This window comes from Pinus tabuliformis, chromosome 9 (assembly GCF_031772625.1).
Source record: "Pinus tabuliformis cultivar Carrire ecotype Pingquan chromosome 9, CPIR1, whole genome shotgun sequence".
In the NCBI taxonomy this organism is placed as follows: Eukaryota; Viridiplantae; Streptophyta; class Pinopsida; order Pinales; family Pinaceae; genus Pinus; species Pinus tabuliformis.
Genome location: NC_142307.1, coordinates 1,525,977,795 through 1,525,992,956, shown reverse-complemented (window position 1 = coordinate 1,525,992,956; position 15,162 = coordinate 1,525,977,795). Strand labels below are relative to the sequence as shown.

General features: G+C 37.2%; 1 protein-coding gene across 1 annotated transcript in view; it reads left to right on the top strand.

The window, feature by feature from the left end:
* AUG5 (HAUS augmin-like complex subunit) overlaps positions 1-15,162 on the top strand; it is an 89,746-nt gene that overhangs the window by 61,313 nt on the left and 13,271 nt on the right. Inside the window, exons 8-9 of the mRNA XM_089438317.1 lie at positions 12,269-12,464; positions 12,678-12,810. Coding sequence (XP_089294443.1) covers positions 12,269-12,464; positions 12,678-12,810 — 329 coding nt within the window. The remainder of the gene's footprint in view (positions 1-12,268; positions 12,465-12,677; positions 12,811-15,162) is intronic.

Here is a 15,162-nt window from a genome sequence, read left to right as displayed (position 1 = left end):
CCTCAAAGAGTATCAGATGCCAGATGCTTACCCAATCCTCCATTCTGTCTTCCCAAGTGAAGACAAGGACATGTGTCTATCTCTCCCTCTCAATTAGGGAGGATATTCCCATTCCAATGAAGGCATGTACCCATTCCTATAAAGGGAATGTACCCAAGCTCCCTCTTAACTAGGGATTTGACCAAGCTCCCTCTTGACCAGGGACTTGCTTCTAACATCTCTCTAGGTGGATATCATGGGACAACCAGCTACTTGTAGAACTTCCTCTTTCGATGTCATGAATTTCTTCTTTGATATGAAGCTTACATCTTCTGAGACTTCTTCGTAGGGCATAGACCATCCATCACTTTCATTCATGAATCATGTCAGTGATGTCATCCTTCTTTCATCGGAAGGTGATCCATTAGTCCATATCTGGCCTTCCTTCATGCCTTGCTACCTTCTTCATGTTATGTTTCCTTTAGGATCTTTCATCTTATAACATGAATATCAATTGTAGATGACATCTAGAGCCTCTTCCCTTGGCAGGCCTGCGTTTAGCCCATCCAGATATTGTTCGAAAATGGAAAATGAACATTAAATCAAAATTACCTTTGTGATGGTCTTTTCATCATGACATCTCCTTGTTTGCATCAACATCCTACATATATATGACACATCTCCAAAAATATATACAATGTCAAGGGTTTGTTTCGACTTTATCAGTATCTTCATATCTTTCCCATGAAGATATCATAGCCAAATCTTTTAGTCCTTGGATGTTGATTGCCTTCTCCGTAGACACAATTATTTTTGCATGATCTCTTCTTTTCTTTATTCACACAGTTCTTCCTAGGAACTTCAATCATAGTTCCTTCAACTTTGTCAACCACCTCATACTTTAGATGAGGACATATTATGTTGATCTCATCTAGTCAATGTGTGAACCATGCCTTCATGTATCCTTCCAAAGGAGGAGATCCTTTCTTTTGATCATGCTTTTGAGGTAGAGCATTCATCCATGTTATCTGCAACTATGTGGCGTGACTTAATTTTAGGAAATACAAGCATGCATACATACCTCATTTTCTTCCTTCAACAACTTCCTTGATTTATAGAACTTCAAACACCTTGACTTGCGTCACTTATTATGACATCATACCATCATTCCATGAATCCAAACAAGGTGGAATTCTTGGCGAGACACTTGCTTCTTCCAATAGGCGAACCTTTCACTGAAGATTCCAACGGAGTATCTTGATCATCCTTATCCAAAAAATGCTCCTCTTGAATGATGTATGATGAGATTTATACTAGATGACTTTTCTTCTTCTCATAAGTACTACTTATGCTTCAAATGGGGTTACCAAGAGCTACATCCTTTTATGGGTGACTGCCATGAGCTCTTGCTTTCAATTGTATGCTTCAATGATGCAATGATGCATCCTATCATGCTTCTAATTCCTACAATGTAGCTATATTTTACAACAGAAAAACTTGAGACAAAAACTTGGAAAGAACTAGGTGAGGAAGACTATCTCAATCATAATATAAATCTTTTACTTCCTCTTTCTTTGATTTCTTCTTTTCAACTTCCTCCACTTCTTCAATGATATGGGCTTTTTCCCTTCCTCTTTTATTGTTGTTATTCTTGAGCTTAGGACAATCTCTCTTGTAGTGCCCATATTCTTGACATCCATAGCATTGAACCTTTGCCATATTTTTCTTTCTTTTCTGAGGACCAAATTTCCCAAACATCTCTTTTCTTTTTGCCTTCAATATGGCTTCTTCAATTTTTCATAGTGACCATAGATCATTGAATGGAGTAGCTTCCTTCTTCCCATAGATACTTGATGTGAAGTTGCCCCATTCTTCTGGTAGTGCATTGAGCACTATGGTAGTCATCTCTTTGTCAGACATTATCTCTTCCAATTCTTGTAGTTCATCTCTTGTTTAAGTTACCCTCATAAGAAAGTATGAGACTATTCCTTCTTCTTTTGATATCTTCATCTTATAGAGTTCTTCTCTTAATGAGATTAATTCTCCTTGCAAGTGCTTGAGCATCTTCTTTTGGAGGTTTAATGATTGAGCCCTTAACATGATCCATCACTTCATTTTCTTTGAGGATCAAATCAATGCTCATCTTCAATCTGCTAGCTTCTTGGATTTAATGATGATATGGTTTTAAGAAGATTTCTTCTTGGAGAATATTTTTTCCTTCAAAAGTGATTCTTGACTCCTAAGAGAGGGAGATCACTTTGTATCCTTTGATGATGCCAACAATTCCTTTATTCTTTCTTTCCTTGGATGAGTAGACTTCAAGATGCATTGATTTGTAGATCTCTTCAATTTGAGTAGAGGTAGGCTCTTTTGTGGTCTCCTTCCTTGTGATGATGATTTGAGCGAGATTCCCAAGAATGCTTCAAGTATAGACTCTTTCCTTGAACAAACTAGGGTATTGATTCTTTCTTCAAGTTGATGATGTAGTCCTTGTCTTTGAAAAGCCTTGGAGATGATAGGATCTTCTTGATGTTTTGATGCCCTTGATACCTTACTAGAACTTCAATCCTTGAATGATTGAGTGTCCCTTATTGAGCTGCCCTTCCTTGATTTGTCACCTAAGCTCTGATACCATGTTGAGAAATCTAGGGCAACAAGTGTAGGTGATTTCTCTTACTTTGGCAACTGCTTGTCATGCATTTTTACTTTAGTGTTCTCTATCATTAAACAACTACCAAATCATAAAGAACAATGAGACAATAGGACACAAGATATAGGCGATCAACTAGGGCCAAAACCTCTCCAACAGAGAGGAAAACCCACCATAATCCTTCTCTTCTTATAGAACTTCAATTGACGAATTCCAAGACCTAAGACCCTTGACTAGGACCCTCCAAGACCAAGTCATCCTTCCTTCTTGATGGGCTTTTCCTTAGACAACTTCCAGCAACAAACTTCGATGTTCCAACAACTTCTCGAGCAACTTCGACCCCAACAACAATTTTTGCAACTTCAACTTAGCAACTTCAACAACTTCACCTTGGCAGCTTCACAACTTCGACCTTGATGCAGCTTCAGCAACTTCGACCCCAACAACAATTTCTGCAACTTCAACTTAGTAGCTTCAACAACTTCACCTTGGCAGCTTCACAGCTTTGACCTTGATGCAGCTTCAACAACTTCGACCTAGCAGCTTTAGCTCTAGATGCAACTTCATAGCTTTGACCTTGCAACTTCGCAACTTCGACCTTGCAGGTTCACAACTTCGATGCAACTTCATAATTTCGTCTAGCCCAAAAAACTGTAGAAACCCTAATGAAAGAGAGAGAGAGAGAGGCCCAATAACTTCGATCTTGATCTTCTTCTTCTTCTTTGTCTTTTTCCAGCTTCTATCTTGAGGAGATCGAATTTGCTTGAGTGAGTGTGCAAATGAGGTCGAATTTCTTCTTATTATTAGGCTTGTGAGGGGTACAAATTTCTATCTTGAGGCTGACTTGATCATTGTGCCATGATGAGGTCTTTGTTACGAATAAAATATATATAATAATACAAATAAAAATAAATGAGGATAATTGTAATAATGATTAGTTAATTAGTAATTAGGTTGAAGAGACATGTCTAAATGGGACATGACTCTCCATGAAGAGGCACCTGCCTAATATACAAGCAGACCCCTCACTCTCATTGTAACATCATTCTCATTCATACATTTAATATATAATATTTGTATCCTCATGGATATCTTTATATTCCAAGGCTTCTGGAGTATTTAACGGGAAGTACGAACTTTGTTCACTTCATTTAGTATCACAGTAGTTTGATCCTTTGGTGGCTTCACCGCTGCACAGATATTGTTCTCCGATCCAAGTATTTGGCCATCGAAATCTGTCAACTTCATTGTCATTGAAGCGTTTCGCGACAAGCTTTTGGGGGTTCTCCAATTTGCTAGTTGGCCTTTGGCCCAAAAAACTCAATATATATTGGAAATAAATAAAAAGTCAAATATATTTAAAAAAAAAACTTATAATTTTTTTTCTTCTATAAAAAGGGTTGTATCAAAATAAATTAAAAAAGAAAAAATGCAATATTAAAAAAATAAATACATAAAGAAATAAAGTAAAAAGTGACCCGAGAACTTACCTGGCAGCTCGAGCCGTCGTCTGCATCGAAGTTGTTATCAAGTTTTTTTGTGGCACGCACCTACTAAAACATGACTCCACGCAGTCGGTATTACACTTCTGACCAATGCGTAGCTGCTAGCAATGACACCGAACTCTTGTTTCCGCGAAAAACTGTCCTACAGTGCCAACCACAACACGCCAATATATAATAAAACACAAATTCTTTGTTTGTTTTCCAGGACTACACATTACACCACAACCAACACTACTCGAGCGACAGTCGTATCTAGCAACCTGACCTGTCATTACTAGCATTCGAGCTATTGCTAATTGCTATCAACTATCTTTTCTGTTGTTGATTACCATTGTTTTTGTTGCGGTTGCTTCGACCTTGCAACTTCACAACTTCAACCTTGCAGGGTCACAACTTCGAACTTGTAGCTTCACAACTTCAATCTTGCAGCTTCACATCTTCGACCTTGCAGCTTCACAACTTTGATGCAGCTTGATAATTTCGTCTAGCCCAAAAAACTGTAGAAACCCTAATGAAAGAGAGAGAGAGAGGCCCAAAAACTTCGATCTTGATCTTCTTCTTTTTCTTTGTCTTTTTCTAGCTTCTATCTTGAGGAGATCGAACTTGCTTGAGTGAGTGTGCAAATGAGGTCGAATTTCTTCTTATTTTTAGGCTTGTGAGGGGTACAAATTGCTATCTTGAGGCTGACTTGATCTTTGTGCCATGACGAGGTCTTTGTTACGAATAAAATATATATAATAATACAAATATAAATAAATGAGGATAATTGTAATAATGATTAGTTAATTAGTAATTAGGTTGAAGAGACATGTCTAAATGGGACATGACTCTCCATGAAGAGGCATTTGCCTAATATATAAGCATGCCCCTCACTCTCATTGTAACATCATTCTCATTCATACATTTAATATATAATATTTGTATCCTCATGGATATCTTTATATTCCAAGGCTTTTGGATTATTTAATGGGAAGTACGAACTTTGTTCGCTTCCTTTGGTATCAGAATAGTTCGATCCTTTGGCGGCTTCACCGTTGCACAGAGCTCGTTCTCCAATCCAGGTCATTGGCCATCGAAATCCGTCAATTGCGTTGTCGTTGAAGTGTTTCGCTACAAGCTTTTGGGGGGTCTCCAATTCGCTAGTTGGCCTTTGGCCAAAAAAAACTCAATATATATTGGAAATAAATAAAAAGTCAAATATATATATATAAAGTATTTAAAAAATACTTATAATTTTTTTTTTCTTCTATTTGTTTATAAAAAGGGTTGTATCAAAATAAATTAAAAAAGAAAAAAATACAATATTAAAAAAATAAATACATAAAGAAATAAAGTAAAAAGTGACTCGAGAACTTACCTGGCAGCTCGAGCTGCCGTCTACATCGAAGTCGTCATCAAGTTTTCTGTGGCATGCACCTACTAAAACATGACTCCACTCAGTCGGCATTACACTTTCGACCAACGTGTAGCTGCTACCAACGACACCGAACCCTTGTTTCCGCGAAAAACTGTCCTACAGTGCCAACCACAACAAGCCAATATATAATAAAACACAAGTCCTTTGTTTGTTTTCCAGGACTACACATTACACCACAACCAACACTACTCGAGCGGTAGTGGTATCTAGCAACCTGACCTGTCATTACTAGCATTCGAGCAGTTGCTAATTGCTATCAACTATCTTGTCTGTTGTTGATTACCATTGTTTTTGTTGTGGTCAGTGTATCTGCGTTTGCAACGCCGTCCAATAATTCTTCCACTGCACACCTCACACAACCACCATTGCCGCCAACCCTATCGACGTCACCACAACCAGATAGCCGCATCTAGTCCACATTATTTTTCCAGCCACAATAATAACCTACCATTCATTCCCATTCCTCTGCGTATAAACTAATTGGGTGCCCTTTGCAGGAATTTTTCTGATGTCCGCAGAAATTATATGTACCATACACAGACATCATTGAAAATTTTTTCAGTGTTTGTTGTCGCTTATCAGACATTTGTTGCCGTCATCGGGCATTTATCTTGGTGGATATGTTGCCAACATTCCTACAAATAGGCATGACGCCTCATAACGGATGCCCAAAAATATTTAATTGATTCATTAATTAACCCAAAAATTATTTAAGTCTAGATAAAGGTGCGAAGGAGCTAATTCAAGTTAATTAAAAGAGGGTATTATATCATTAAAAAAATATTATATTTTGAAAGTGACTTTAATAAGAATAAAAAGATTAAGGCTCATGAAGAAGATAGAAGGGCCAAGATATCAAAAATAATATCACATATAAGGTGAAACTCTTTTTAAAAGGGGAGCTAAGTGAGTTCAATTCAATAATTCCGTCTATAATAGTATAGAGAGGGATATTAATTTTTTTTGAAAGATATAAAAAAAAATTGACAATTAAAAGTTCCCACTGTTAGTTATAGATTTTTAGAGGGGTTGAAGAATTAATAGAAGTTAAAGAGGTTACACTTATACCCTAGGGCTTGTCCTAAGAAAGTAAAATGGAGACTAGTAATGAAAGGTTTCCTAAAAACCTTTAGTAAATGTGTTGATACATTATTTAAAATCAAAGGATCACTCGTAGGAAGAGATATCATAATCTCTATTAGGCCTATTAAAAGAAGTAATTATGTTAGTCCTAAATGTGCTAACTAATTAGTGATTTCTGAATCAAATATAGTTGAAACGAATTTTGTTGACACAGGTGACAAATAATATGACATAAGCAATCTACACCTAAGTATTGAAGATTATACTTTTACCTCACAATTCAGTATGAAAACCTTATTTTTTGACGATAGTGACATTGTATTGGGCTCACCATGGATGGAAACTCTAGGGTCCTTTATTCTAAATACAAAAAGTAAGTTTTTGACATTTTCCTACAAAAAGAAAAAAATAATGCTACAAGATGTTACTTTGAAGCCAGATTCAGTGATGCCATAAGACATACAAGAAATCTCAAAAGTAATTCTGCAAGAAAGTAAAAAAGCGATACAAAATATGCAAAAGGAAGTTGACAAAATCATTGTTGACAAGAATGAGGAAGTATCACGACTCAGAGACCATAGTGAAAAATTACTAACGCAAATTAAGAAGCCTAAGAGGGATAAGAATTTGGGAAACAAGGGGCAACAACTTGTTGAAAAGGAGGCATCGAAATCTTCAAATGTAGAAATTCAAGTTGAAGAAAAAATGAACATCGATTCAGTGAATATGGCAACTCAAGAAGAAGACAAGTTAGTAGAAGAAAAGACACACTTAGATGTTGCAGTTCAGATGATAAACATCCCAAGTGAAGGCTGTGTAACCAACTCAACAACATCGTCACCTGAAGTAAATCAAAAAATTTTCCACACACCTAAAAAGGAAAAGTCAGACTAAAAAAGTTCCCTATCGACATCTGAATCATGAGAGTAGACAACTCAACCATGCTACGTGCCGGGACCATTTAGAACAGAAACAACAAACTAATGTTACAAAGAATATTGATGTAACCTCAATCCAGTCCTATGATGACAATTCGTTACAAAATTCTAGTGATCAGAATATTCCACAGAAGATTGATCTAGGATGGTCTGATCCCTTCTCAATGCGACAATTTTGTTTGTCACTTAGACGATCATATCAACATGTATCGACAAAGATGACAACTCTGAGATAGAAAGATATTCGAAACCGAAAAAAAAGATCAAGCCTTTTTCATTAACAAGCTTTGAGGACAAAGCTTTTTGAGGAGGAAGGCAATGTTACGAATAAAATATATATAAATAATATAAATATAAATAAATGAGGATAATTGTAATAATGATTAGTTAATTAGTGATTAGGTTGAATAGACATGTCTAAATGGGACATGACTCTCCATGAAGAGACACTTGCCTTGGAGGGTCTTTTGACTCTATTTTGACTCAATAAATTTTTCTTTACAATATGTACCATGCCCAATGGGTCTTCAACACATCACATTAACTCAATTAACTTTATGACAAACCTAGAAGTACTCAATGGGTGCTTGACCTAAAAATAAATTTCCCTTGAGCATGAAACCCATGCCTCAAGAACACAAATAATAAATTTATTTTTCTCTTTTCATTAAATACATAAAATCACAACATTATGAAGACCGAAGTTAGTTACATATTTCAACACATAATGTAGTGGCATTTGGATTTGCTATTTGGTGCAGCCTGGTGTATCTTTCATCACGTAAATGGAGAATCAGATTGTCTGGGAGAATGTGATCCACATCACTCTTGGGCCATGGATCACACCCTAGACGAATTCGCTGGCCATTCCCAATTTTCCAGGCTAATACAGATGCAATCAAATCAAAAGAGTTCAAAACTGACCTCCATACAATAGAAATATTCCCTCTTGCTTTGTTTGGGAGTCTGATCCAATTTTCCAAAGAGAGGGGCCTAGTGTATTTCTGGAAGACCACATCTGTCCAAAGGCTTTTAGTGGAGAGAAGCCTCCATCTCGAATTTGCTGCAAGAGCCTTTGAAAACAGGAATATATTTTTTAAACCTCATCCCCCAAAAGTTTAGGGTTTGCTATTCTGGACCATTTGACCCATGGCAGCACAAATTTTCCTGTGTTCCTTCCCAGTGGAATTTGAAGCATATTCTTCTCTCCTTTTCTAGGATTCCCCCGGGGATTCCGATAAACAGGAATTGCTTCCAAGACAGATTTTGCTGGAACCAACCGCCCAACTCTTGAGAGCCATCTATGACTCCAGTATGAGAGTCTTTTTTCTAATTTTGCCAGCAGCCAAAACCAGTCTTCAATTCTGTAACTATTTGGTTTCAAATGAAGGCCCAAGTACTTTAGGCCTGAGTCAAAGGTCAAAATGTCACAAGGAAAAAACCACCTCATATTGTTTATGTCCTGGGCCTCCAAATTGTGAATCGTGATAGTAGATTTTGAGACATTTATAATCATTCCTGTAGCTCTGCTGAATAATTCCAGAATTTCATGTAAACATTGAAGATCTTTTAAAGCACCATTACAGAAAATTAAAATGTCATCTACAAAGAGTAGATGAGTAATGGAAAGATTGTGAGCCACACTTACACCTTGAAAGTCACCTATCCCCTTGGCCGCATCCACCGTTCTGCTTAAACCTTCTGCAACAATTAGGAAAAGAAAGGGGGACAAGGGGCACCCCTGTCTGAGCCCCCTTTCCACTCTGAAAAAAGGAGAGGCAGCTCCGTTAATGAGAACAGCCAAAGAGACGCTCATCATGCAGCTCATTTCCAATTAATGAAAGGTATCTCAAACCCCACATGGGTAAGTAGGAGACGGATATACAGCCAGTTGACTCGATCATACACCTTTGATAGGTCAAGTTTGATGATAGCGCCCTTCAATTTTTTTGCCTTTATACTATGAAGACCTTCTTGGGCTACTCCTATCGCCTCATGTATCTGCCTCCCATCCAAAATCCAAAATTGTTCATGGAAATGGATTTAGAAAGAATGGGCTTGATCCTTTGGGTTATCACCTTAGAAATAATTTTATATACACAGTTACATAGAGAGATGGGTCGAAAATCATCAAAATAGGAGGGTTCAGAGGGTTCATCCACTTTAGGGATTAATGCTATGAAGGTTGAATTAAAGCCCGGAAGAATATGACCCTCCTCTCTTGATTCATTGACCACTTCCAGTAGATCTCTCCCAAAATCTGTCCCAAAATCTGTCCCAAGTTTCATATATATTATTAATTATAAATTTATAATTTATAAAATATAATTATTAAAATTTAATATTATTATATTACCCGACGAACCCACGCACCTTGTTTCCAAAAATGTCGTCCCCGTCCCCGTCCCCGTCCCCGTCCCCGCACCCACGTTTCCTGGCAACATAGCTATGAGGTCATAGAGCTCGATGAAAAATTCAATGGTCCACCCGTCCGGACCTGGCCAGGACATATTTGAGCTCTTCTTTTGAAACTTTCTCCATTAGAGCATGACTTTGTTCCACATCCACAAACTGAGGAAAGAAGTTTGCAACCCTTATAATTTCCGCAATTGTAGTCCTTTCAGGTGCTTTGAAAAGGCTTTCGAAATGGTGTCTGCCCATTGCAGCCAAGCCTTCAAATTCTGTGATCTCCCTGTCGTGATGATCTTTCATTTTTAATATTGTGTTTGCCAGCATATGGCTCTTAGCATAGGCCTTTCATTTTCCATATTGTGTTTGACAGCTTATGGCTCATAGCATAGGCCTGAAAAAACTGTGTTTTAATCTCCTTTTTCTAGCCAGATTGCCCTACTTTTCAGCCTCCACTTAGCCTCCCTGTCTGCCAGGATTTTCTTTCTTCTTGAGATTAGACTTCCCAGATCCTCCCTAGACGAATGATCCCAGAACCCTTCATCATTTGAATTTGCTTAACTCTTCCAGCTGTCTTTCTATGTTTGGCAATTCCTCCTCCTCCCTGGATTGTCTTTGTGCTGCCCATTCTTTTGTCAAATTTTTAATATTTTTTAAGTTATCTTCAAACTGCTGGGCTGCTGATCTACCAGAGCTTCCATCGAAGTGTCTCCAGTTTGTAATGACAAGTTTCCTGAAGCTTTCATCCAATAACTATCCGGCATTCATTTTGAATGGGCTTGCTTGCTTCCGCGTCTGTCCCTTACTTTCTAACAGAATTGGGTAATGATCTGAATTGCCTCCTACCCCAATCCATTGACGAAGTAGGCCGTGTCTTTGAACCAGTGCCTCTGCCAGCAAAATCCTATCAAGGCATTTTGCTACTCTGTCTTCTCCTACACTTGCACTTGCAATTCTCTTGGAAGCAATCTATACAGCTGGAATGGTAAACTGAATAAATTATCCCTAATTTGCTATTAAACATTTAGCTTGTGCATGGAAAGTTGTAGCCATTTTTGGCTGTCAACTTTTTTTCTTGATAACCAAGCATGGAAAACCCCGAGAGGGTTCACTAACATTGATGGGCATTGGGTGGTAACCAGGGTAAACTGTTGGTTCCCAAGTTCCAAGCACCTTGCCCCAAGTGGATCAAGATAATCGAACTCGTCTCTTCAACTTGGGGGAGAGATCATCACTGCTTGAGCTAACATTTAACTTGTGCGAAAAGTTAGTGACCATTTTTTGCCCTCATTTTTTTCCCAAACCAAGCATGGGAAACCCTGAGACGCTACATGACTGTTGAAAGGTGGTAACCAGGGTAAACTGCTGGTGCCCAATTTCCAAGCAGTGCACGCTAACGGGATCAAGAGAATTGAACCCGTGACTTTGCCAACTTGGGGGAGAGATCTCACGTCTGTTGGTTTCCTCCAATGAAGGCTTTGTTAATCTTCTTAATTTCTTATCCTTCACACTTGCAATTCTCTTGGAAGCAATCTACACAGCTGGAATGGTCAACTGGGTAAATTATTGAATTTTATTATCGCTAGTTGATTATTGAACAGTTAACTTGTGCATGAAATGTTGTGGCCATTTTTTTACATCAATATTTTTCCTGATAAGTGATAACCATGCATGGGAGACCTGGGAGGCTCCACTGCTGAGGGGTGGTAACCAGGGTAAACTTCTGGTGCCCAAGTTCCAATCTCCTCGCGCCTAGGGGATGAAGAGAAATGAACCCGTGACTTACCTAACTTGGTGGAGAGAACTATGTGTGGCTCTTGACCACTTGAGCTAACCCTTGGGGCTTTTTTGCCATCATGGTAATCTTCCTGAATTTTCTGTCATTATTTCTATATATGCTTCAGCATTGCTATACTCCTGTTTCTATTATAATAATGGTTTCAAATATCTTCATGGCTATAAGGACAATCTCTTATTTCTTTTATTTTGCATCAAATGTATGTCTGATCAAGATCTTTATAAATAATGCTGTTTCTCTTAAAAGCATTCAGTTGGATGACAATACATCAACTAGAAAACAGTTTCATAAAGATCTTCTTTAGTTATTATGACAAGATTAGTTGATTAGGTTGACAGAAAGATAATGAGAGGGAGGATCGGTTGAAATAGGGTTTTGGTTTTGACATGTTAAGCTATGGGGAACAATATATGAAGATACTTTGGAACATGTACTCTATAATTTAGTGAGCTTGCATTTGCTATGCTGATATTTAATTACTGCTAGCAGGATTGGAAGGATCAGATGCTGGCTTAGCGTCAGTGCTGGAATCATTGGAATTTTGCTTGAAGCTTCGTGGATCAGAGGCTAGTATTCTGGAGGATTTGTCAAAGGCGATCAATCAAGTTCATATGCTTCAGGATTTAGTTGGCAGTGGTCGTGCCTTATTGAGCAATGCGTACAGTTCACAACCAGAATATGAAAGGTGAGCAGATAATACCCACTAAGTATTTGATCAAATATGAAAATGAATCTTTGCATTTGATATGTTATAAGATCTGTATAAGAATATTTACAAAAGATAATTTGTTTACTAGACCGAGTATTAAGGTTATCTGATAGTTTATTTTTTAATGAATTTACTAATGGGCTAATTATTTGGAAGTGACCCAATGTATAACATTTATGTCTTCTTCAGGACTGCATCATTTTGTCTTTCTGTAGCTGCTGAACAGGAGAGAGTAGCTATGGAGAAGTGGTTGCCTGAACTCAAAGCAGCAGTTCATGAGGCTCAAAAATGCTTGGAAGATTGCAAAAGGGTTAGAGGATTGGTAAGTCATATAAATGACTGTTGATATGTCAATGTGATGTGCCTTACTGTTGGTATCATTCATGTTACACCCAACACACCCTGCTTTTTGGTTATGGTGATGGGTTATGTTCTACCCTATGTGATGATGATGTTATCTTTGGTAACGAAAAATGAAACTATAATATTTACAAATCACCAAAATATATTCATTGTGACTAGCAAATATACTATCTACAAACTTAACGGTAAGTTACCAGGATTTGGATACGGATCCAGATGCACTTCCGGATATGGATCCGTCAATTTTTTGTAAAGACAGGATATGCTTACGGCAGGAAAACAACATGTACAAATCCCCCATCTTCCACGCACATACATATCATACATACCACACAAGTCATTTCGTATGGCTAGTTTTTTTATATATTAATAGAGGTTATGTCAATAGTCAGACAAAACCTGACCACATGAAATGACCCGATGGTGGTAAGGGGGCAGAGATGCCACTTGGGCCATTAACCTGTTTCCTTACTTTTGATGAAGATAAGCTTTCAATAAATCAAAATTTTTATAATTTGTAAAAATAATTTTTTTAATATATAATTTATGTTATATTTATATATACATTTAAATATATGGTAGTTATAAAAAAATTAAAAAACTGAAATGTGTAGATATATATAATTTATAAAGTATAATATAAAAGTTTAAATTTATTTAAAAATCATAAGGTTATAAAATCTAATACACACACACTCTCTATCTCTTCAATATCTATATGCATAACCTCAAAAAAAATTAGCGTACCTGACATAAACTAAAGCAAAGCTTTAACAATCATTAGAGTTTAGGAATGCTGGGTAGACTTGGGAACGGCTGACTCATTATGGCTTCACACAACATTGTGACGTTGGGTGGGGGGAATCTCAGCTCTTCAATAGTGACAGCTCGCTGTCTATTCTCTGTTCACTAGGTCATGACCCTACACGAATAAATAACAGTTGTGCTGTGAATGAGCACAGGGACTGAAATTTGGTGAAGGAGTATGTCAGCAAGGGTTAAATTCGGTGGGCATTTCCCAGAATTTTCCTTATTTTTTTTTGGTTGATAAGTGGGTAAATCCTGAAAATCACTCTTACCCTGTGGCTGAGAGGCCATGACTCAGGGGTGTCTAAGCCGTCAAAGTCACCCGGGGAATGCACCCGGCCTGAGCTGCACCAACATAAACCATGCTGGATTTTTTGGTATCGGCGAGACTAGAACTTGTGACCTTTGCTTACGGAGTGCCTTAACAGCGCGCTCCTTCACTGACTATTCTAAATCTCTTTGATCTGAATTTTCCTTATTTAACCATCAAACAGTGGCATTTTAAAATCTGCACGTCACTTCATTTTTAAAATCGCCAATTTGATGGGTGAGTTAAAAATTTAAGCAATTCGAAATAAGATTGTATAAAATAAAATAAAATAAAATAAAATAAAATAAGCCAAGCACTGAATGCTTCGATAGTGCTGAGACTCTAGTATAAAGCATAAACTCACCCATAGTGGGTCTTTGGATATATTAGGGCAAGCCCATCTCCATCTCCACCCACTTCGTGCAATTCTGCATTGTGCAGACATAAGCCTAAAGCCGAAAAATTGAACCTTGAAGCTTAAAGGTTGAGACTCATGTATGCTATATAAAACATCCACTTACAGGGTTGTTAGAAATAATAAAAGTGACTTTTCTTATTTGTATGGTTGAAATTGCTATTTTCTATTTGATATTGTTTCTATGTAGTTCTTTTAGTGTTGTCATGTTGGTGATACTATGATAGATCTCAGTTTCTTATAAAATGGATCTAGTTATAGGTTGATTAGAAAATGGATCTATTTATTGTCTGATTAAAATATGGATATATTTCATATTTCGATACGTTCATAGTACATACATGAATTTGAAGGGAACTCGTATTGAGTCTTTCAGGTGTTGGGGTGCCTATGGCATACCATACCTTTTATCTGTCGAACTTTTATGAATTTCTTCAAAATACATGCCTTGTATATTATTATCTTGAAATGCTAGAATCCTCCCAAATTCCTATTTGAAAGTAGGTTCAAAGTTGAAACTTATTTTATTATTTATAAGGTCCTCATTTAGTGCAACTCATCGTGTGGAAAGTTGAGATCGATTATTACTCTTCATGATTTGTAAGATCTTTGAAATTACATAAACGAGAATTGTATATAATTGCACTAAATCATTGGCTAGTTTTGTAGTAGGAATGAGTACCATGGAACATGTTCATCCATGAGTTTACTTGGTTAAATCGTATTTTATGGTCAAGCTATGACTATTTTTTTTCCTTATTAGATAGAACAAAAAACTT